The 24,338-nt window shown below is 45.3% G+C and overlaps 1 protein-coding gene across 2 annotated transcripts in view; it reads right to left on the bottom strand.

The window, feature by feature from the left end:
- Positions 1-5,448: 5,448 nt before the first annotated feature.
- The window catches only part of nos1apa (nitric oxide synthase 1 (neuronal) adaptor protein a), a 107,076-nt gene continuing 88,186 nt past the window's right edge, over positions 5,449-24,338 (bottom strand). Inside the window, exons 8-11 of one of the 2 annotated variants that reach the window (XM_053430598.1) lie at positions 17,081-17,248; positions 8,335-8,500; positions 7,356-7,602; positions 5,449-7,304 (exon numbers count right to left, since the gene is read on the bottom strand). In XM_053430598.1, coding sequence (XP_053286573.1) covers positions 7,052-7,304; positions 7,356-7,602; positions 8,335-8,500; positions 17,081-17,248 — 834 coding nt within the window. In that variant the 3' untranslated portion in view covers positions 5,449-7,051. The remainder of the gene's footprint in view (positions 7,305-7,355; positions 7,603-8,334; positions 8,501-17,080; positions 17,249-24,338) is intronic. The other variant, XM_053430599.1, reaches the window with a different exon arrangement.

The raw sequence follows: 24,338 nt of genomic DNA, 5'->3' as shown, positions 1-24,338 counted from the left end.
ACCTCGTTATCTGTTCGTTTATTCAGCTGCGAAAATCGAACTTAAAAAACCTCCACTTGAAAGATAATCTTCCTCTCCGCAGCCTAGGATATAATGAACCTCATGCCTGTGACGACCCTGCAGACTCTGCTAAAGACCCACGTCTCCCTGACACAATGAGATTCAATTAGGACGCTCTTCTGCACAAACTCTTACAGAGCAGCCAGAGCAACCTTGTACCCGACTGAAGTGTCTCCATCACAAAGACGGACACTGGTATAAGCGGGTCTGTTTGGAAGATGGGCAACTGGTCCAATGAGGACGGTGGAGGACGTCTGAACTGATGACCCTCAAGCCGGAGACAAGTGCTTCTCTTCACTCGACCATCTTTATGTAAGTGTTTCCACCTGATTATGTTGCTTAAGTTAAGTGTTAGTATAACAAGCAAAGTGATAACAGTTTATCCTGAGGGGAAAATTAAAGTCTGTGTCAAATATTAACATAGCAGATGAGACATTTCTCTTAAAAACCACTCAACTAGTCACAAAATATTTTAGAAAGAATGACGCGCACAGAGAGAAACTCCTCCGTCATCAAAGATCCTGAGACGTTTCACTAACTTCTCTTTGTGCTGCAGCCGCAAAACCACACAGCACATGTTTCTGATCACAGGGAGCAGGATGCTTCCCAGCTGGGGGAACGTAATACCATGTTTACCGTCTCCACATGTACGTAACAAAGCTCAGCCGCGGAGCGTTTACTGCCACGTGCTCATATACTGTACATTCTGGGAAACTACTCAGCAAACCAGACGTAGCCAAGGCTGTGAATACAAAAGCAAATCTCAACTGTGATTCCTGACGACTGGAAACACTGGGCAGAAACATGTGAGGCTGAAAGCAGTGCAGACGACGGGGCTGCAGGTTGTAGTCAGACATGTTTGGGTGTCTTCACTCTCCTCTGTATCAAAGACTTCAGATCAATTATTCATTCAGACAGTTGCCACCTCACCGTCTGTCTGACCCCGACGGCTCCCTGGAGGGAGAGCGTCTGAGCCACGAGCAGCGAGAGAGGAAGAGGAGAGGAACCAGTCAAAGACACGAGCAGAGGAAGAGGAAGAGGAGAGGGAACCAGTCAAAGACACGAGCAGCTACAGAGGAAGAGGAAGAGGAGAGGGAACCAGTCAAAGACACGAGCAGCTACAGAGGAAGAGGAGAGGGAACCAGTCAAAGACACGAGCAGCTACAGAGGAAGAGGAGAGGGAACCAGTCAAAGACACGAGCAGAGGAAGAGGAAGAGGAGCGGGAACCAGTCAAAGACACGAGCAGCTACAGAGGAAGAGGAAGAGGAGAGGGAACCAGTCAAAGACACGAGCAGCTACAGAGGAAGAGGAGAGGGAACCAGTCAAAGACACGAGCAGCTACAGAGGAAGAGGAGAGGGAACCAGTCAAAGACACGAGCAGAGGAAGAGGAAGAGGAGCGCAAACCAGTCAAAGACACGAGCAGCTACAGAGGAAGAGGAGCGGGAACCAGTCAAAGACAAGAGCAGAGGAAGAGGAAGAGGAGAGGGAACCAGTCAAAGACACGAGCAGAGGAAGAGGAAGAGGAGCGGGAACCAGTCAAAGACACGAGCAGCGAGAGAGGAAGAGGAGAGGAACCAGTCAAAGACACGAGCAGCTACAGAGGAAGAAGAGCGGGAACCAGTCAAAGACACAAGCAGAGGAAGATGTACGGGAACCAGTCAAAGACACGAGCAGCTACAGAGGAAGAGGAGCGGGAACCAGTCAAAGACATGAGCAGCTACAGAGGAAGAGGAGAGGGAACCAGTCAAAGACACGAGCAGCTACAGAGGAAGAGGAGCTGGAACCAGTCAAAGACATGAGCAGAGGAAGAGGAAGAGGAGCTGGAACCAGTCAAAGACACGAGCAGAGGAAGAGGAAGAGGAGCTGGAACCAGTCAAGCACGAGCAGAGGAAGAGGAAGAGGAGAGGGAACCAGTCAAAGACACGAGCAGCTACAGAAAAAGAAGAGCGGGAACCAGTCAAAGACATGAGCAGAGGAAGAGGAAGAGGAGCGGGAACCAGTCAAAGACACGAGCAGCTACAGAGGAAGAGGGGCGGGAACCAGTCAAAGACACGAGCAGCGAGAGAGGAAGAGGAGAGGGAACCAGTGAAAGACACGAGCAGCTACAGAGGAAGAGGAGAGGGAACCAGTCAAAGACACGAGCAGCTACGGAGGAAGAGGAGAGGGAACCAGTCAAAGACACGAGCAGAGGAAGAGGAGCAGGAACCAGTCAAAGACATGAGCAACTACAGAGGAAGAGGAGAGGGAACCAGTCAAAGACACGAGCAGCTACAGAGGAAGAGGAGCGGGAACCAGTCAAAGACATGAGCAGCTACAGAGGAAGAGGAGCTGGAACCAGTCAAAGACACAAGCAGAGGAGGAGGAGCAGGAACCAGTCAAAGACACGAGCAGCTACAGAGGAAGAGGAGGGGGGGGGGGGGGGGGGGAGGAGAACCTGGCAGGCAGATGTGTCTGAGGCCAGTTCTCAGCTTGTGCTCTTTTAGCTTCTTTTACACCAGGAGCTCCACATGTTCCAGATTAAGGATCAAGCTGCTGCTCGGCGCGGTGACATCACAGCAGAACGCCACCGCATCCAGATGTGGCTGCACAGCTGGAATCTGGTCGGGACATGAACGCGGCTCTGCTCGAGTCCCCGCTGCCTCCACATGTCTACACGTGTGTTTGTGTGAGTGCTGAGGAAAGTGGACGTTTCTTTTACAGACTGATATTTATGTGTGTGTGAAATTTGGGGCAGTTTGATTATATTTAAGTGATTGTTGGGCGATATGAGCTCTTTGAGTTCCCTTCCAGATTCTATTATAAAAAGAAGAAACACCTGCCAGGCTGTCTAAGAGTCCGAGGCCATCAAACATCTTTAAAGATTCACACGGACACAAACCAGAGACAATAATCTCCGGTGTTGAGAGCAGATTGTAATCCTGTTGTGGTGAATCCCCGGTGGAGACCTGCCCGGCTCTGCTCGTTAACGTGGAGGTCGGGAGGATTAATTGCTCGGCTTTTTAAAAGTCCTTTATTCCCTCTGCCCTTCTGGTGCGGATGTGGTCGTTAACTTCTGAGCCGTGATGGTTCGTTGTGAGTGTTTGTTTGTACGTGACCTGTCAGCTCCACACGTCTCTGTAAGGAGCACCTCGCATTAACAAAACAGCCTCAGCCGACTCCTCACAGGGCAGCAGCTCTCTGTGTGTGTCTGTGTGTGTGTGTGTGTGTGATGCATCAACAAAGACCCTGAATGTTATAAAAGAACTGACCATAACAAAGGTAAAGGACACACACTTAATGTATTCTATTCTATTCTTCATTTTATTTTAACTGTATTGCTTCCAATCGTTGGAATGAAATATAAACTTGTGCCTGACTGAGAGGATTTGTGATCTGTGTTACTAACATGCAACCTTAGCTCAACCTCCGACTGTCTAATGCAGTTCTACTTTAAACTAAAGAGGACAAAATATTTAAATTACTTAAAATGAGAAAATCAGGAAGACAGTTGACGACCTTGTAACGAGTCTAACAACAGTTTGGAAAAGAGCAAAGCTAACGACCTGTCTCACCAACATTATCCACCTTGGGTCAGAAATAATCCTGCTGGAAAAACAAAAGGATTCTCATTAAAGATCCATAAATGATTCACTGGGATATTGATTTAAAAACGGTTCTTCTCCTCAAACACTCAACAGTTCACGTCAAAGCCAAACAGCAGAACTCCTTCAGAGAACATAAGAGTGGGAAAGTCGGATCCAGGTCCAGCTGTGTCCCTACAGACTGAACCTGTAAATACTGGTATCGATCCGAGCTGCCCCCCCGCTCCCAGTCTCAGTCATTAACCTCACCTTTGAAACTATATGTGCCTGTGACGGGAAATTGATACGAGTCAAATACCGCTCAGCTTGTTGGGACGTGGCCCTCAGACGTCACCGGGCCTCACCGAGCAAATCATTGATAGTGACGGGAGGGAGGAGATCAAACTAGACTCAAAAGTTCAGGTCATTCAGAGAATAATAAACTGTGGAAAGAGTTCTGATCTGAGACACGAGCACTGGATAAGGTTAAAGTCTTCTTTTCTCGACAGGTAGAGCAAACATTAAAAAAGTAATATATCTCTTATCGACGTCTCTGGGACGTTTGAATCCATTTTTTCCTGCTGTGTTTTCTTGCTGCTTCGAGCGAGAGGACAACTCAAGACGAATGGCCGAGCGACTTCCTCCCGGACTTATCACATCTGAAGGTTTAGGTCACGAGGGGGAGGACGGAAAGTCGCTAAAAACACAATAAGTTACCAACGCCTGTTCTCCTCTCGGGCCCTTGTCCCCCGGGCGCTCAGGTGACCTCAGAAATGTGACTGAGCTCGATGCTGAAGTAAGTTCGTGTGGAAAAGTGCTGAACTGATGATTTATCGCGGATTTATTCTTCCTGCCTGACACCAAGGGCAGTTTCATTATTCTCTAAACCATCACATTATCTGACGTTGATTGCCTCTGCGACTGAAACAGGATTTAGAGAATGGTTCCAGTCCCAGTCAGAGAGGAGCCATGAACTCTTGAAAGAAGTCTTGTGTGTTAATGTCAGAGGAGGAGAAACAGGAGAAAGAGACAAGAAGACGAGGAGGACGAGGAGGACGAGGAGGACGAGGAGGACGGCCTTCACTCTTCCCTCTGTCGTCTTTCTCAAACACTTTGAAAGAAAAGCGTCGCTTCAAGGAAACAGAGAATGATAACAGAGAGAAAAGAAAGTTCAGAGTGTAAATGTCCGCGTGTCCTAGAGGTAATTCTCTGGCCCGTGTTTATTTGAGTGTGAATTCAAACACATCTCGTGGTTTGTGAAGTTCTGACCATGAACCTTGATGAACCTTGTTGGAGGTCAACCGTTGACCTCTGGATATAAAGTCAGTAATATCTCAACAATTCAATTCACAGTGAGCAAGTGGACGTATCGATGACGTGAAACTGGAAAAATACAAAATATGTCCAGATGGAAAACGGGAGCAGAGGCGAACCACGACCCCGACAGGACTCGATCCGGATTCTGGACGACCCTGATGAAGATGAGCTGAAGATCTAAAAAAAACATGAGATTTTGAAAAGTCGTGTCCTGCCTCGTGATTTCAAATCGGGTCAGACTCTCCCCAGGGCTCCTTTTCAGACTAGGGCTCTTATTTTGAAAATGGATTTTCTCACCTATGGTTCATGCAGGTTAGTGAAAAAGGTCTCATGTTGATCTGTCTCTTGTCTGAGTGGTATTGATAAATGTCGGTCTGTAAACACACACGCACACACACACACACACACACACATACACTCTGGATACACACATGTGAGGACCGACTGGGCACCGATGTCCAAGCGAACTTTCAGAGCAGTGAAATCTGCGATGGAATCTCTGATATGGTTTTTGATCCATCAGCCTCAGAAGGTCAGCGGCTGACCGGGAGTTTGTTCTCCGGACTTCTCACTGGATGAGTTAGATCCTATCAAGACAAAGCTCTTTGCTACAGATAGTCAGAATTGGCCCCGATTCCCTTTTTAAAATCTCCGCAGCATCGACTTCAGCCAAACACCGGAGTGCCTGACCTGATCTGACCCGGCTGCGGCTCTGATAGACGGAGAAAGAAAACTCTGTGGCATCTCCTGGTGAAACAAAATGAACACTTTAATACTGCATTGGGCCCGGAGGCCGTACACAGAGCCGGGCTTTAACCAAACAACACCACTCTTGGGCGTCATGAGCCGCTGTTCTGGCACCAGCGGAGGGTTTTTGTTCAGGGGATGAATGAAAGAAACAAACGGCGTTCCTCGAGGTCCGACTGATCCCGGCTTTACATAAATTAAAAGGCGAGGAAATGCGCGGACAAGTGAAAAGAGTGCAAACATGCTCCGACTAACAAGTCAACAAACTGCGAGGAGACAAAAGGGGGGGGGGGGGGGCGGAAAGTCAAGGACGGAGCAGTTCCTCGTTTCAGTGGAACGACGTAGAAAACAAAGCTTTTACAGTAGAGATACAGATTTTGTTCTAAAAATAGTCTTTGATTGGTTGTGAGCAGAGCGAGAGAAGACGTTTCCCTCTGCAGAGACTGGAGCAAAGTTCCTCTCCAGTTCATCTCTCCTCGTCAGAGAAGAGTCACCAAGTCCAACCCCGGTCGTCTTGTTCCTGCCAGCTGCTCTCCCACGCCTCACACACGGAGAACACGCCCTCTGAACTAACCTAAGGTTGATATAGTGTATGTACAGCTTCAATTAAACCAGAGGAGCTCCTTCATGTTGTGTCCTGACGTCTGATTGATGAAGACGAGCAAACAAACAGAATGAAACAACTTTCAATCTGTTGCAGGGGAGAACGAGTCCTCAGGGTTTCAGGTCAACTCCCTGATATTTGTGATACAGCTCCGGAATCCCAATGAGGAATTCAGCAACAGGGAGCTGGTGGTGTGTGTGTCTGCGTGTGTGTGTGTGTGTGACACATGGATAAAAGAGGGTGAAAGAGAAATAAAGAAAAGAAAAGAAAGAAGGAGGATTTACAGAATCGGAGTGAATGCATGGTTGTGCATATAGATGAGAGATTAGATTCACACAGTTAGTCTCTGGAGACTAGTTCTACAGATGTGAACCACAGAGGTGAGTTAAGACGAGTTCAGGTTGAACATGAAGAGAATCATCGTCTAAGTTAATTCACACGAATCTGACTGAAAATAAATCTGATGTGTTCAAAGCTCACGGCACAAATCTGGTTAAAATTGAGTTTATGTTCAAACTGAAAACACCTTAACTCTGATGTTCTGCATATCTAGAAAAATGTGTAAATAAATCCAAATAAAGCAAATCAGAGGTGAACTGGTTGTGATCTGATATTAATCTGGTATTCTGATGTGTTGGTTGAAGCCTTCTCTGAATCACTGTGCGTGGGTGAGGATCTGCTACATGATTTTTCCTACAGTTCTGACGCGAGTGAAGAAAACATCTGTTTGTGTTACACCTCCGTTCTTCAGCGGAGGAGCGTTAAACCGCGATCTCATCCCCCAGACAGTCGGGTGTCCCCTGTCTGTTGAGGACATTGAGCAGCCTCAGCGTCTCCTCGTCCGTCCCCCAGCCAAAGATCTCCATCCCCCCCCCCTCCTCCTCCCCGTCCTCCCCCTCGTCCTCATTGTCGTCGCTGTCGTCCGTGTCCGACTCGCACTCTGAGGCGATGCCCGACTCGCGAAACCTGGCAAAGTCCAGGCAGCCCAGAGACTTGACCTCCGACCCCTCGGGGCTTTTGAGCTCCAGCCGGCTGGGCTTGAGCGGCGGGGGAGGCGAGGGAAGCCGAGGAGGAGGCGGCCCCGGGGGTCCTGGGAGGAAACGGAAACAATCCAGTTTGAGAAGACACTGGTCCCTACCTAGGGGGCTTCCCAGCGTCCCGTTGGAGGACGAGAAGGCGTTGATGGTCCCGTCACCCGTGAGCGCAGGCAGGTTGACGGCCGACAGCTCGGGTCGAGGAGTCGTGGCGTCGCAGATCACCGGAGGTATCGTCGACCGGAAGGTGATCTCCAGCAAACTGTCCTGGGAGCCCACTGCAGAGGGAAGGAGAGGCGAGGCATTAAAGATGGAGAAGAAGGTGACAGGTGATGAATGAGCAGATCAGACGGATCAAATATTTATGTCAAATTCACAAGTTCCACTCTCGCTTAATTTAAATTCCTCCTCCATCACTCACAGCAGAATAATGTGTGTGATACAGAAATCTGGGATTTACGATGAAAAGGAAATAAATCATTTTTGTATTGAGCTTGAAAAAAAAAAGAAAAACATGTTTCAAAGCGTTTCATCATCATCAGGACGGGAGACATGTTCTGCATCTGTCTTCATGGACACGAGGAAACAGACCTGGAACTGAAACACTGACAGAAGCATTAAGAGAACTGTTCATCTTCTTCTGTCTCAAACTCCTCCAGGAGAAATGAGATGTGGCTGAAAAGCAGCAGCTCACTTTGGATTCACAGATTTAGAAATCGAAAAACAACTTCTGTTAATAAAGTCACGAATCAGGGTGAAACTTGCACGTTAACATAAAAGCAAACTATCCAATCAGAGTCGTTTCCAACCACCTGCTGTGTTAATGTCACAGCAACACGAGGCTCATTTAACTCCTCGAGACGTGATTAATATTATATCGTTATTAACTCAACTGTGATGTTCTATCTACCTCATAAATATGTTATTATATTTATGTAAAAGAAGTTATTTCAATACTCCAGCTTGCAGGATGTGAGAGTGACAGTCCCTGGTGCATGTGATCCACTCACTTGAGTTGGGTCCAGACATCTTTATCTCCAGCTCCTGGATCTGTTTCACCAGCAGGGAGATGTGCTGCAGCAGGTCTTTGTTCTGCAGCAGCAGCTGATGGACTCGGGCCTGAGCCTCCAGTCGGGCTGTGGCCTCGGCACTCAGCTGGTCCTTCAGGAGGTGGACCTGTGCAGGAGGAGCAGGAGGAGGAAGAGGAGGAGGAGGAGGAGGAGAAGGAGGAGGAGGAGGAGGAACAAAGCATCTGCATCAGCACCAACATTTTATTCTTTACTCTCCCCTGACAGAGCTTCAACACAACATGAAGTTTTCTGTTGAACTCAGTGTCTCTTCTAGATTCGGTACAAACAGCTGGTTGTGTTAACGTGTCTTGAAACAGACTTTGGCCTCGTGCTGCACTAATGTGCTAAAGTGCTGCTGTGCACCATGAAACGCCACATATCTAATGAGCTGTTATTATCTAAACCATCTCCTGGTGTCGGAGCTGGTGAGGAGACGAGAGGCGTCAGGATGAAGCTGACTCAGCTCAGCAGGAGGCAGTGATGGATCCGTCACACTGGATTTTCACTGTGTCATTATTAATCAAAGCAAGAAAAAAAACACACAACACAGGAAGCAGATAAATCCATCAGTGACACTCGGGTGGAGACGTGTAGAGAAAACAAACAGAGCCGCTGCTTGTTCCACACGGATCCAACACACGTTTGATGATTAACATCTGGACGAGGGGATTAAAGTCCGACACTGAACAACTGACTGAACACATGTTGATGCAAACTCAAAGGAACAGTCGTGTTACTTTGTTCTCCGGGAAATCGTGAGATAAAAATTTAATCAAAATAGAATCACCACCTCCGCCAACTAGTGCAGTTTCAGTCGACTTGCATTTCTTTCAATAATCATATAAAATCATTTTGGTAAAAAAACATACCAACATCTGGCTTCTTTCTGATTCAGATTTCTATCGGCTCTGATTGGCCCAGATGGAAACGTGACGACTGGGTGAACACGCTAATTTGCCCAGACAGGGAGGAGTTCTATGTGTTTGGCAAACTCCTCTTCTTGCAAAGGGAAAATAGTCTATTGCTCATATTTCATGCTCATTTTGGTGTAAAATGGATTCAAGTGAATGTTATTTCCAAATTGGAAAACATTTTCAGACAGGCAGCTTTGAGGAATCAAGTTCAACACCAGCTCGAACGACAAAAGGAGGCTGCAGCGTGTCATCCGTTCTGCTGAGAAGGTGATCGGCTGCAATCTGCCATCTCTACAGGACCTGTTTGCCTCTAGGACCCTGAGGCAAACAGGTAAGATTGTGGCTGACCCCTCCCACCCGGGTCACAAACTCTTTGAGGTTCTTCTCTCGGGCAGGAGGCTGCGGTCCATCAGGACCAGAACCTCCCGCCACAAGACCAGCTTCTTCCCGGCTGCAGTTGGCCTTATCAACAAGGCCCGGGACCCCCCCACCTGACTCTGACTTTTATTCCGCCCCCACACCTCAAGGATGTGTTAAATTAACACATTATATCATATTATATTATACTGCATTACATTGCAATCTGTCACTTTTTACTTCACTTTTTATATCTTTTATCTATTATATATATTTTATTTATATATTTTTATGTCTAAATAAATTTTACTTTGTATAAATATTAGAAAATGGGAGTAAATACGAAGTAAATAGTGAGTAAATATATATTGTTTCTTTTTATTGCTTTTCTTATGTGTGTTGTATTTATTGTGTTTTTATGTTTTTATGTTTCTATGTTCATTGTATGCACCGATAACCAGAGCAAATTCCTCGTAGGTGTAAACCTACTTGGCAATAAATACTCAAAGTCCCTCAAACGGTTCTTGTGATAACTCAAAGGAAGTTCTGCTCCCTGTCATAATGTCTCTGGAGGTATAAAAATCCAGATAATAATCAATTTTGACTCATTTCATCTTATTTTTCAGATATTTAATCCGTCTCCATTGTTTCAAATTAAACACAGAGAGACTGGAGTCACAGAGAAAACTTCAGCGATAGATATCTGGTCTTTGTAATTACTTTACTTATATAACCTCCGGTTACACTTTTATTGCCGGACTCTCTGATCCTCATGTTGCTTTAATGCCACAGCCGGCTGTGGTCTGTAAGATTAAAGCACAAACTCCGTCCTCATTTAAAACAGAGAGAATAAAACTTGTATGACACTTTAAATCTTTGATATAAAAGAGGAGGAAAGGGAGAAAGAGACGCTGCACATACATATTCAAACACACATGCACAGACACACACACACACACACACATGCACAGCATTAGTGGCAGCAATGATTCCCCAGTTTTACTTCAAAGCACTTCTCCAGATTAAATATTAGTGGCACCACCTCCCACCCTATGTGGCCTCCTCCCATCCGGCGGCTCCTAATGGCTTTCATTGATTTCAACTGGAGGAATTATTGAGGTTTTCACTGTCGCCTCACAACAAGAAGGTTTTGTGTTAGAAAAGGACGACACGGCCATTTCTGTGTGTAACTAACATCCTAACACCTTCCTCTGACCTGCTGCAGTTTAAACATATATTAACTCCTCTCAGTGTCCATACGCTGACAACACTGAGCACCACATGATGATTTCCATTCTCGTGAATAGGTAAAATATGATTAACTAGTGGAGGATTCATTCAAGCACACACAACAGTTGACAGTGATTCTTCCAGCCTCTCAAATTACATCTCGGATTTGTCTCCGATCTGCGATATTTGGCAGCAAGGTCCAGAATTTGTTGGTGAGTAGAACATTGTGCTGAACATCCTTTCGTGTGAATCAGGCTGTTGAGAACCCGACCACCCCCCCCACCCCCCCCCCGAGCCAAACTCTCACGACCATCAACCAGTCTGACGGAGATTAAACCTCGGAGAACAGAAGTTGTGTGAAACCTGCTTTTATCCAGTGACTCTCCAAACACTGTGATGTGAGAATAGTGAAGTGCCGCTCGCTGCTGTCGGCAAACCTCTTCACATTCTGCTCTGTTCATATAAATAGTCTAATCAATAAGAAAGTGGGTTTGAACATTTGCCCATAAAACCTGCAGGCGGAAGCAGCAGGGTCTGAATTACTGGGCCCTGACGTGGAGGCACAAGTCATTCAAACTCACAACGAGTCCCTGGCTTCTCATTGAGCCTGATGTGGTGTCACACAACTCGTTACTGTGGAGCCGCCGAGGCCCCTGACGTCAGAGGTGAAACATAAACCCTGATTGGAACCGGAACAATGCACAGGACACCTCAGCAGGAAGGTGCAGAAAGTCCTTTACTTTCACATTTAGTCTGAAACTTATTAAAATGGTGAAAGTGTAACATCTGTCCAGGTGCACGGCTTTATCAGCAAAATGTGTTAATGTGTGAGGTCTGAAATAAATCGATAAATAAAGTGGAAGGACGTTCAGAGAGGTCGTTTCCTCCGTCAAGGCCAACGCCTCGTCTCAGGAAACAAACTCCTGGATCTGCACGTTTATCCAGATCTGACAAACTGTTTATTGCCTCATCGGCGGAGGTAATAAAAAAAAGACAAAAAGTGGAATTATGACTTCAGGCTGACTTCTCGTCTTGATCTCTTGTAGGTCACACTTCAGTTGACACAGATATGATTTAACTGCCATAACAAACAGCCAGTCCCACAGTGAGTTAGTGTCTCTTCAGCTGATTATAGAGCTTTTCCAGAGGAGATGTGGGTGAGAACCCAAAAGTATGTTTCTTACACGTGACAGACGTGAAACTGGAAGGACACAAATACTTCAGGATGAAGAAGAGGAGCCGTACACGTAGAAGACGAAGACGTCAACTTGGAAAGACGAGGACATTCCAGAGCTTTCGGTGATAAGAGCCGACGCCACTGTCGATAAACTATAAACAAAAACACCCTTCGACCGAATGTTCCAGACATTTTCCTGTTGTTGTGAACGAGTCTGATCCAGACAATCTCCTGCTGCGTTATCCATATGTGAAAGTAACTCTGGAAAATGTCCAGACACAATTTCTACAGACGTTTTCCAGAGTTCATGTCTGAAAACAACTTTAGCAAAACAGACAAACTGTGAATCTACAACACGAGGGGTCCATTTTGTTTAAAATCCATCCTTCACAACTCTAAACTACTTCTGCTTGAGACATCTGGGTCTCCAGAGCCGTCCTGCAGCAGCTCACTATCACAACTGTAATAAGGAGCCAGTGAAGCGAAGAGAACCAAGATGGGAGTCAGAATTCACTGCCTCCCTCCGAAGGCCTCCACTCCTCCTCCTCCTCCTTCTCCTCCTCCTCCTCCTCCTCCTTCACATTCCACTCCCCTTGAAGAGACACAAATGTTGATGTGGTCTGTCATCTCCTTCCATTATCTGTGCACTTAGCGACAAACAGAGGTGAATCCAGACCTCATCCGTAAAGAGCGACACCCTGATGAAGACTCTGCTGCTGTAATTTACTGCCGACAGGAACCACGTCTTGATCTATGGACGAGTGGAGCTTCAACTCCAACACACGCTGCCCTGCTGACATCTCTAATAGGCCGCGGACACTCCCCCGTGCTTTATGCCCGGGCCTTGGCGGCGAGTGTCACATTTGTCCCGACGCTGTCTCTCTGAGCTCAGCTGCACGAGGCTGGTAGAAGGACACACACAGGGTCGTTTTGTGCAGACAAAGACGCAAAACAAACACAAAAAACAAGCTGGAATGAAAACAACTTTCTTTTTAGAAGTCAGACGTCTGGATATCTGATGAAAATAACCACAGTCTCGCTTTGACGCAGCCACACAAGGTTAAATTTAGTTTTATTCAACAAACGAGCGGAACTGATATCTGAGGAAACAGAGTCTGGTCCCGCAGATAAAATAAAAACAAAGGAGAGAGAAACCGATAAGACGAGAGACGACAGAGTAAATCATTTCACCTGGATCTGGACTGTTTGTCCGAGGATCTTTGAGTTTGTATCGTCTGGAAACTTAAATAAATCAGACGTGTGTTGCTGCTGTTTGTTGGGATTGATTTTTCTTTTTTTCTGTATCTGTGGGAAAACTTTCCACCTGACGTGACTGTGCCTCAACATTTAGATTCAATCTTTGTTTCTGGGGTTTTTCTGACAGGTTGAGACGCTTTGGCTTCTGGGAAGTCGTCCATCTACCTTCAGTCTCAGGGTCTACACAATGCATGATAGTATTTACTGTGTTATGAGCGTTTACTCATGAGGAAAACATGTGTCGTGATTTATAACACAACAGTGTGAGTGAGTCTGAGAGATAAACAGCGTGACCAGGAAACAGAAGCTTGTCTGGGTTCCAGATATTGCTGCCCTGGTAATCCTGTATTTCAATATCCTGGTTTTAATAAGGGATTAAGGTCACACTGCCCCAACTTATTACTGCCTCCCTTATTTTTCACCATTTCTATGGCAATTGGTCATTTGTGTGTGGAAATGTGAAGCTAATGCTGTTTGTTATTAGAGCTCTTGTTTCTCCTCCACGTGTATTTATTTTCTAGGTGTGTGTGTTGTGTGATGCAATAGACGGGTAACAAGACAAACCTAATTTCATCCCTCTTCTTCACTGTAGACCTCGATTCACAATGTAATCAGGCGGTGAAGATTACAGGATGGATGGAGAATTGGATTAATCACGGTGAAACTACAAAAGCTGCAGCAACAACAACAAACAAAAAAAAACAATCTCTCTCTCTCTCTCTCTCATACAGCTAAAAAAGCCTCTAATTGAAAGTGGAAGTCAGACAAAGACCCAATTAAAAGGTGCTCCACTCATGTTGGTCCCTCGATGGTAAACCTGCGGCCGCCCAGCGTTCTCCTGCCTCTTATCGGCCTTGTGAAATTGAAGGAGCTTGAAGTGACTGAAACGGGTCCTTTAAGCTCTAATTAGGCAGCGGCAGCATCTCTCTGCCTCTTTTATTACGTCCTTTGTTCAAAACTGTCCCCCAGAACCAAACAATATTCATCTTTACGAGTCCGTCTCCACCTGCTCTCCTTCCATCTCTGCGTCTGTACAGTGGGAAAACCATCTGTGATCTGAACGTCTATTTGGAATTAACTGATGTGTGTTTCTTCCATTTCTTATTAGTTTTATTCTGACGGACCCTGATAAACATCTGGAAAGTTTTTTTCTGTCATGAATCAAATTTTTTTTTAAATCTAAGTTTGTTTGTAGAAAGTTCGAGACGCAGGCAGTTCAACAACTTGAAATTCAACAAGGTCAATGAGGACGTTCACACTGATGACAAAATATTATTATTTAGACAAAGCAGAGTCACCACTTGGGAGTTTCAGCAAACAAAGCCCCCGTCTCGTCTCGTCAATAATGACCAGAGAAGTGTTTTGAAAAGAAACATGATGATGTCACGAGGAAGGACGATGCATCAACTTCCTCCCACTATCCAGAAATTAAGCTAAAATATCCTGAATACCAACGCTGCCATCTTGCAGTAGTGATCAGGGGTCAGATCCACAGCAGCATGCCCCCCCCCCCCCCGGAGACACATGCGTCAATCAGGACATTTCATCCTCAAATATCTAATTGACACCAAACTTATCATAAACACTCGAACATTCACCAATGCGATATAAACAAAAATGACAGAAACCATCTTTGTACTTGTCCCATCCGCTAATATCAAGGAGACAGGGTTTATGAGCTATACTGCCGCTGTCCACCAGGGGGCAATCAAGACACTTTAGCTTCATTCTTCGGGAGCTGTCTTGTCGTTCATTCTTTATGTATTTATTTGTGGTGCGAGTTTATTTTGTTGACAAACTTGAAGGAGGTTCTTCAAGAATCTCACTTTGACCAGAACATTCTAATGAATTCAACCTGGAGTCAGAGTGAAGGTTTATCTTTCTCCTCTCCGTGCAGAGTGTGTGTGTGTGTGTGTGTGTGTGTGTGTGTGTGTGTGTGTGTGTGTGTGTGTGTGTTGTGACTCCACAGAGCTGGTTTCTGAGGATGTACTCTTCACACAGGATTATCATTAGTGCATTTCATGCCCACGCCAGGTCCCTTTGATGTGCGAGTGTTGGAACAGCCTCCGACACCGGTTGGTCTCGGTTGCCATCTCCGTTTCGGGAGGGGGGGGGGGAGACTGAAGGACAGACAATCCTTTTAGCTGGAGCAGTGAAAAGGACACGATTACCCTCATAATGTGGGCAAGACGGCGAGCGAGCGACTCGATTAAGTGAGAGAAAATCAGGAATGTCCGAGTAGACGCGTAGGAACGAGCGAGGGAGAAATGATGTGTAGAAACAGAATGAGGTGGAGGGACGGGGGGTGTGTGTGGGGGGGACTGATAAGGTACTGTCGGAGGGACGGGAGAATAATGTGGAAGACAGAGGACAGAAACAAGAGGTAAATAAAGACAGACAAATGTGAGAGGAATGGAAACGAGGAGATGATGGAATAAATAAACAAAGGAAACGATGCTTTTTAAAACTAAAATTCCGTCAAATCTCATGAAGCCGTTTTCATCAGAGTGAGTTTCCTCTTGAAACTGAGTGGATGGACTCCTGACTTCATTAAACACCATCTCTCCCACTCGTCCCTAAGTGAGCTGGGATTAGCGCTGGCCAGTTTGCTCGTTTCCATCCATTAACTGGGACCTCTGCTCAGGTTCAGCTCCCAGCACAGTTTCCCAGTTGACTGGTGGGACGACGACCAGCAGCAGCGAAAACAGTCAGGACGTCAGTGTTTTTAAAGAAGTAGACGAAAGTAATGCTGCTCTTAAATATATGGTGATATAGATACCAAAACAAATACGTCTTCAAGTAACTGTGTGTCTCTGTCTTGGTTGATGTGTTATTCTTTCACTGTTTAAATTCAGGAAGCAGAAACACAACATCTGTTAAAGCAGCTCAGAAAACTAAAAGACAAAGGTCGGACACAAACACCTCCAAAAACTTTTTATGATTCATCCCACGAACGGTAAAAATCCTTCGTTCATTTGCCAAAGAACTTCTGACTAATGTTTTTAAAAACTGACAGCAGCATCCTGGCCGGCGGACGGTGACCTCTGGCTCCATCTGGGTTTGATTAATGGCGTTCATGTCTGGGCACGATCCCTGTGAGCGTGGAGCCGTCAGCTGGAGCAGCCGTCTGCTCAACATCGCCCGGGTTCGAGACGGGGAAACAGCTCGGCTGAACCACGAGCCCGGCATCGAACCACCAGACTTCACTGTTTGACTGTCTGAGACACTTCTGGGTCAGACGTGTGTGTGTGGGGAACATGCTGACGCTGTGTGTGTGTGTGTGTGTGTGTGTGTGTGTAATAAGTCGACAAGATATTTTCCCCTTTGTTTTAAAAAGTAAAAATGTCGACAACCTTTGTTTTGTCTGACACATGCAGATTACACAAAGCAACAATGGGAAAGTAAACGTTATTGTTTCCGAAACACTTCACACGTTCACTCAGACACCAGAGTTTCTGAAAACCATCACATTGGAAGGTGTTTGTAAAGATCTTTGTTTAAGTCAAACACTCAAACAAGTTTGTTGAGCAAAATATTGCATAATAGTGTGAACAGGGGCTTAGACAGCTTTTTGTGTGACTGTAACTTTGGCTCAATTGGTATATTTTTCCTAATTCATTGGACAAAACCTCCTAAATTAAAAGCTTCATAAGATCTTCCTAAAAGAGAACTGATTCAGATTCTTCATGCATCTGCCTCACCTACAGTAAGTACAGGTTGTGTGTGTGTCTGTGTGTGTATGGAGACGCACCTGTGCTACAGCCACATGTGTCTGCTGCTGCTGCTGCTGCAGCTGCTGCCCGAGCAGCTGAATCTGGTGGTGGGTCGACAGGGGGGCGGCCGGCGGCAGGGTGGCCGCTGCAGGGAGCAGCATCCTGGGGCTGGACACCAGCAGAGAGACCTCCTCTGAAGCTAGAGGCTGGGGACAGACAGAGAGGGACAGAGAGAGAGACAGAGAGAGACAGAGAGAGAGAGATGGAGGTTTAGTGGCCTACAAAGAGAAAGACATGTTCTGGACAAATATTAAAATGGAAACATGAAACACGTGGACATGAAACACGTTTAAAACATTTATCTATTCATTAGATACGACAGTGAAAGAACCGTATATATAGAAAACATCTAGATCGCCCTCTGCAGGCAGTAGAGCAGGTAATAGGCCCAGCCTCCTCCATGTTAGCAAATAGGACATGGACCAAACAAGAAAAATTAAAACATGTCAGAGAGATGGTTTCTTTCATTTAAGGTTGTTCTTCTGACACTGATTATTTATTTGACGCTATAAAAACAAGGTCAAACGTCCACTAGTGTCTCCGTCTCACGTCAGAAGCACAGGACGACCACGGCTCTGCTCAGTGGGAGACGTGTCGTCCATTCTCATTCACAGCCTCTGTTCCCAAACAGTTACCACCATGAGGCAGAGAGAAAAAACAAGAGAGATGGAATCACTGATGAGTAGCAGAAAAATAATCAGGACAAGCGATCGCATCAACAGAAAAATGCCCCCGGAGAACAAGCCGTCATCAAAACACGAATCTGAATCTGAAGTGCGGAGTTGCTGATTAGTTGCAGCAGAGTGGAACGAGCGGGGCTGAGGATGCAGATCAGCAGCAACTGAAACAATAATGAGACTGAGTTCTCCTTCATCTGACGCCATCAAACATCCTAATTGACCCAAGGCTCCGGCAACCGATGTTAAAATCATCATATTATTTATATATTAGCTTCAACACCGGTTGATATTTGAGGACTAGTCGATCCAAACTATCAAGATGCAGGTGCAACTTCTACTTCCTGTCATTGTTCAGTTTCTCCTCATTTGCACAGGGAATAATAATTGATTCGTCTTCCTGGATTTATTCCACGATATTAAGTACACACAGAGATTCGGAGTATTAAATAGAAATGTGTGTCTTTAATCGAATGCATTGTTGATGTATTTAAACTTCTTTGAACCCCGATTCTTCTGCTGTCACAACACAAAAACAACAAAGCTCGTGAAGTGCCCCGAAGAAATCACATGAAGGGAAATAAACAAAACTAAAAGATTTGCCTGAAGAGTAAATTGGTTTTTATTCCTCAATCCCTCAAAATGCTAAACGAGGAAATTGGTTCTCAGTAAATCAGCGAGTTGAGTATCAGACAGAAACTAAAACAATGAAAATTAAAGTTTGTTTGTTGGAAAAAACACATTGTTTTGTTACTTTAATGTTTAAAATGATTTAACATTGTTCAGTAGCTTTTCAATAATGCAGCACTGATGTTGGCGAGTACACATACTTTGCCAATAAAAGACAAATTGGTCACACAATCCCAACTTTGCTTCTTTCTGTTGCCGTCTCCTCTACTGGTCTGCTCCCCTCCAGTTTGGACCAGTCCCAGGAGATCCACAGGAAACCATCAGTTGGATATCAATCATTTTCACGGCGGCCAAATCTGCACGGACACTTTTTCCTAACTGAATCCAAACTGTAGTGTCACATCACTACCGGGAGACGCAAGGTTCTTCAAAGTGACAGAGCTGTGACGCAGGCGGGGGGGGGGGGGACAAACAAGTCGACACCTGATTAAATTGAACATGAGGCCTTAAAGGAGTCGACGCCAAAGCTCTTCACCATCTGTCTCCCTCTAAACGCCTTCTGGAGACGCAGAGACAATGAGACACACACCGCACGAGAGGGACATGTGATGGATGACCCGTCTGCACTGGACTCTCTCAGGTTAATGGGAGGAAATCACATAATGAACAGTGAGGCAGACGTCTGTGGTGGTGGGGTGGGTGGGGGGACCTCCAAGCCTGTGTTACTGGTTCGAGGGGGGGGGGGGGGGGGGGGGGGGATGAGGGGCAAGGGCGAATGTATTTGGATGAAGTTTCAGCTTTTTAAAACTCCAAATTCTGACAGAGGGGATGTTCATGGTTATCACTGAGGAGCTGAATCCTCTTTCATTTGTGAGGAACCAGACAAACTGAAACAGACCCAGTTTGTCGCCGAGAAACTGTGGCAGCAGCACTGATTACTGGTATTTTTAAATGAGAAACACTGAAGGACACTGCAAGAAATGTCCATGATTTCTTCTCTAAACCTGTGAGGACACAAGAGACACATCTGTTTGACACGAGGGAGAAGTTCTGTCTCAAACTAACCGAGCTACCTGACGTTGTGTTTTCACTTTATTCCTTTGTGTCGCTGAGCAGTTTGGACGAGTGGGTGTTTGTTTAAAACATCTGGGAACAGGCAGGTAAAAGAACTAGAAAAACATCTGGTCCCTCGCCTCCAGATTCTATATATTCACATGAAGAATCTGTTTAAGGAGGTTGAGGTTGAATTCTGACACAGTTGTGCATCTTACGTTAAAATATACTTTATATCATATCAGTGTTTTGTTCCCCTGGTGAATAAAAACCTGTTTGCTCACATGTTGGCCATAACAACCTAATGGGCTTTGAACAAAGTCTATCAAGACTTTATCTCTGTGTATGTGCCCCCCCCCAGGTGATCAAATATCCCATCATGCAGCTTTCACAGCACATTTCAGTAAAGTGGCCAAAAACATATAAAGATGCAGTGAGACAAGTCGGCTGTGGAGGTTGTTCTCCTCCCGGGCAAAGCAGAGAATCTTCTGTCACCTTCTCCTGAACTGTTGTTACAGTTTCCCCCTCGAGCCAATTACTATAATTTGCAAACAGCACAAACAGCTCCAGAGAAGATTTCCAATCCAATCGTTTTGAGCTGACGTCTGGAGTGAGTCTTTGGAAATGGCTGATTGAGCCGGCGGGGGGGGGGGGGGGGGGGGGGGGTTACATAAAGTGAGAAAAATATCATAAAAGATGTTTAATTGGGCAAGAACATTTGGGTTTTGGGTTTTGAGAGAGTCTGTATGCTGGACAGACAAAAAGAGACATTTGTAATCTTATTGTGTGTGGGTACAAAGTTTAAAAAAAATCCATTCATCACAAAGGGAAGTGAGCAGATTAATCAAAGCTTTAATGAGGGATTCATGAATAAATTAATGAACTCAAATGGGGGACAGATTAATTGCCGGATTAATGGATGGAACTGATCCACACTTTCATTTTGAGACAAAAACTTTCACACAACTATTTCTACGAACTCACACAAAGCAGTCATCCCATCTCAAGCAAATCCCTCAAGGACTATTTCAAGGCTAAAATCTTTATATTTTAAAATGACCTTTTTAACTTAAAACTAATTTTAGTTCTACGTAACAAGAGGAATCAAAGAAGGATATGTCCTACATGATAGTAACTATGAATTAAACGTTAATGTCTGCATTATAGACTTCACATAATGATGGACAAGATGACAGCTGCAGTGTCTCCTCCAGGTTAGTGAATGGGACATGGACCAAACTAAAAAAGTACAGGTTAAACTATCCTCAAAGATGGTTTCTGACATTTTAGGGGAGTTCCTTATCACACTGGTGTTTGTTGAAGTGTTCATGTTCCTGAAGAGTTTTGATTGCCACGCCTCCAACCTCTGAACTGGAGACCTGAAAGTCTTCCATCTTTATAAAGAGTCGATGATCCTGTGTCATCAGCTCCAAAAGTTCTCAGTATCTGCTCGTTCGGACTAGGACACAACCCTCAAACTAAAACTCAAAGACTTTAAGGGCTTGAAAGGTCTGGAGTGGAGTGTGAAGAGTTTTCAAACTAAAAAGTTTCATGAGTGGAACTCGAGTTGACGTCAAATGAGCGGCTGCATATTCAGACACTGTTTGAAGTTCCCTGTGCCGTGTTTACTGCGCAGGATGGGAAACAACAATCCACCTCTGTCGACGGAATCCTAAACGTGTTTACCAGAGTCAACGCCAATTTCACCAGACAGTGGAGGGGAATACACAAACTGAGAAGGGGGGGGGAGTGAATGAGGCAGGAGAAGAAACAGCGTGCTGCAGAAATTACTCATGATAACAGCTCAAACTGAGAACAAGACGGAAAGGAAAGAGAAGACAGACAAGAGGGGATTCAGGAAGTTTGTGTTCCTCTTCCTCCAGACGTGATTACACTAGTTTCTCTCTGTCTGTCAAACACTGTCCCCTCCCACACTGGCACAGACACACACAGACACACACACACACACAGAGAGAGACACACACACACACACACACACGCCATAAATCACTAAAAGGTTAGGCAGGCTCTGGCTTCGTTCACCACTAACAGCCTCAGCTCCAGATTTACAGCCTCATCCAGGGCTCTTGAGAAAGATCCTGGGAGATCTCTGTGGTTTCGTCTGTGACATCACGTCAAAGCATTAAATTAAATTACAGATATTACAAAGTAGAGGTTTTACACCGAGAGCGATTCTGCTAAACGTGGTGTCCTTGAGCCGCAAAACAGACAGAATTTCCCTTCCACCACGTTTGACTTATTAATAGAAACTAACAATATATGTATTTAACTTGTATTGCAGCCAAGTAACGACCTCAGTCTTTCATCCAGCTGAGTCATTCAGCAGGTGCCACCAGAATAAGTTTAATTCTCATCCAAAGGTATTTTCTATGCCGGGCATGACCCTGAGCTTTGTGAAGCACTTTGCCGCCGCTGCACTGAGATCTTCTACTTCAGCAAAATCTGAAGAGCTGTGCCCTTTAAAACTCTGAACGTCTCGTGGCTGCAATGCATTCTGGTCTCTCTGGGATATTAGTCGCGGTAATCCAGACATCAGGTTATTGCCTCGCTGTCGCTTCTGCAAATGTCCCGGTGTGATTTGTGGTCTTCTGATCCAAAGTTATTCGGTGGAATAAGGAAAAGGAAAAATCGTTCCCACAACTCCAGCTGTGTTTTTTTTTTAAAGCTTAGAGGAAACACCTTAACCCCTTGAAGACGGATGTCGCGAATTTGCCTCAAACCCCATTCCGGTCAGGTGACGATTGTGCCTGATGCAGCAAATACTGAACATACCAAGGAAGGTATTGGAAGCACTCTGCCGCCATCTAGTGGTCGGAGTGGAAAATACATACTAGCCCCTTGGGACTGTGCAGCAAAGATATATTGAGGTATTAAGCTGTATTTGAAATACTGTGATGATGGAAAAGCAATGATTTTACAGAAACATATGTTCTTATTCAATTTCAATCAAAAGCACTATCAATCAACATAGCAGAGACTGGAAATGTGTTAAATTAAGGTTAAGCCCCATTATGCCTAATGTTGCTAATTTGCCTCATACCTAAATTTATAGCTATTGTATATGCTATATTGAAATTAACAATCTCCACTTAATTTAGCATCTGTATGACAGCCAAAAACATAAATTGATAAAATAAATGTTTACAGTAAATCTCCTTGGGTTAAAAATCTCATTCTTCTGTAAGATTCTTCACTTTTTATCCCGTTTTCCAGAGAGTTTGACATTTCTTTGCATCTTCAAGGCCGAACACGAGTCACAGAAAACAGCTGAACACACTCTCTGAATTTAATCCTTTCATAACTCTGAAGAAAAGAGAAGCGACACGACCGTCTGAATCTTCTTTGGGCGACTTCGGTGCTAAATGCTCGATCCCCGCTACAAACACGGCGCCGGTTTGAAGAGGGGATTATGAACGTCAGCACAAATTGGAAGTTAATGGAGTGGAAAGTGATAGAGGCACAAAGAGAGAGAGGCAGACGCAGGAGAGAAACAAAGTCCATGAGCAGAAGTGAGTGAGTGAGATCATTGGAGTCGGTGGAACCTGAAGACGACTTCACGTACATGGCTTTAAAGGTCACAGATTCAATCTAAGTTAGTGGAAGGATGTGATATTGTAGAGATCCAGGATTTTATTTTATTGCACGCTGCAGACTAGTTGAAATTTTTCTCCAATTTCCAAGGGAACAATTAATGGAATTTGATGAACAATTTTCAGGCTCATTTATTGGACTGGTAGCTTACGACTGTCTGTAATTTGCCTGCATGTGTTTTAAATGCCATCGGTATATGAGAAATATACAAACTACAAATTGTCTCTGCTTCTCTTATCAAATTATATAGGTTTAAATTATATAGATACTTGATTATTAAGAGTCTGATGGGACGTAAGAGAGAGAGCCGACCTCCACCAAGGCCCAACAGCTCTCTAATGAATCCACATTTAAATCCACCAGGTTTCTTCCTTGGCACATGACCCGTCCTGCTAAGTTATGTGAAAGTCTGTGGATGAGTTTTTTTTTTGACAAATAAACAAAACAACAATTAGAAATGGGCGGAAACATCATCAACAATCAGGACATCCCTACTTTTAACCAGACTATGTGACTTTCCATCAACAAACACAAACAGTCACCACAAAGAGACCTGGACTCGGGGGGAGAGGGGGGGGGGGGGGCTGTGCCCATTAGTCCCCTTCATTAATCCACCCATGTGAGAGTGTGTTTGTAATTTCAGGTCTGACAGTACGAGAGAGAGAGTGGGGGGGAGTGCTGCCTGTAGCGCTACACTCAGAGATCAGAGTGTTTACATCTGCCTGACAGCGTCTGAAAGTGGGCCACACACACAGGCAAACGCACACACAGACACACACACACTGAGAGAAAACAACAGCTCCGACTATTGAACGGATATTTCTCCGAACAGGAACTCATAAACAGGAGATTGATGCAACACAGAGACGCTTTGTTTTCAGGCTTTGAAATCATCCTGACATTTGGTTTCAGACAGTTATGCGCCGCGCTCGCCGTTTATTGGAACCATCGATTACCATCAGTCTCCTGCCAGAATGCTGTTATCTCCAAACTGCGACTTTTGTCTTCCCACTTTCTCTCCCTGATCCCGGAGGCGAGCTTGTCCTGAGGCCGTGGATGTGAAAAGACAAGAGGTGGGGTTGATATGTGCGTCCCCGCGTCCCCGTGTCCTCTGGGAGGGTTTGGACACTGAGGGACATGTCAGTCTAAAAGGGAGCTGACGGCTGGAGAATGAACTTGAACACTCACAGGCGGTTTTCTCTTTCATGAGCTTCCAGAGGAACCCTGGAGTGGATCACATCCCGCCGCTCGGGAAAACACAAGC

This window comes from Pleuronectes platessa, chromosome 9, assembly GCF_947347685.1.
Source record: "Pleuronectes platessa chromosome 9, fPlePla1.1, whole genome shotgun sequence".
Taxonomy (NCBI): Eukaryota; Metazoa; Chordata; class Actinopteri; order Pleuronectiformes; family Pleuronectidae; genus Pleuronectes; species Pleuronectes platessa.
This window is presented reverse-complemented; position numbering and strand designations above follow the sequence as displayed.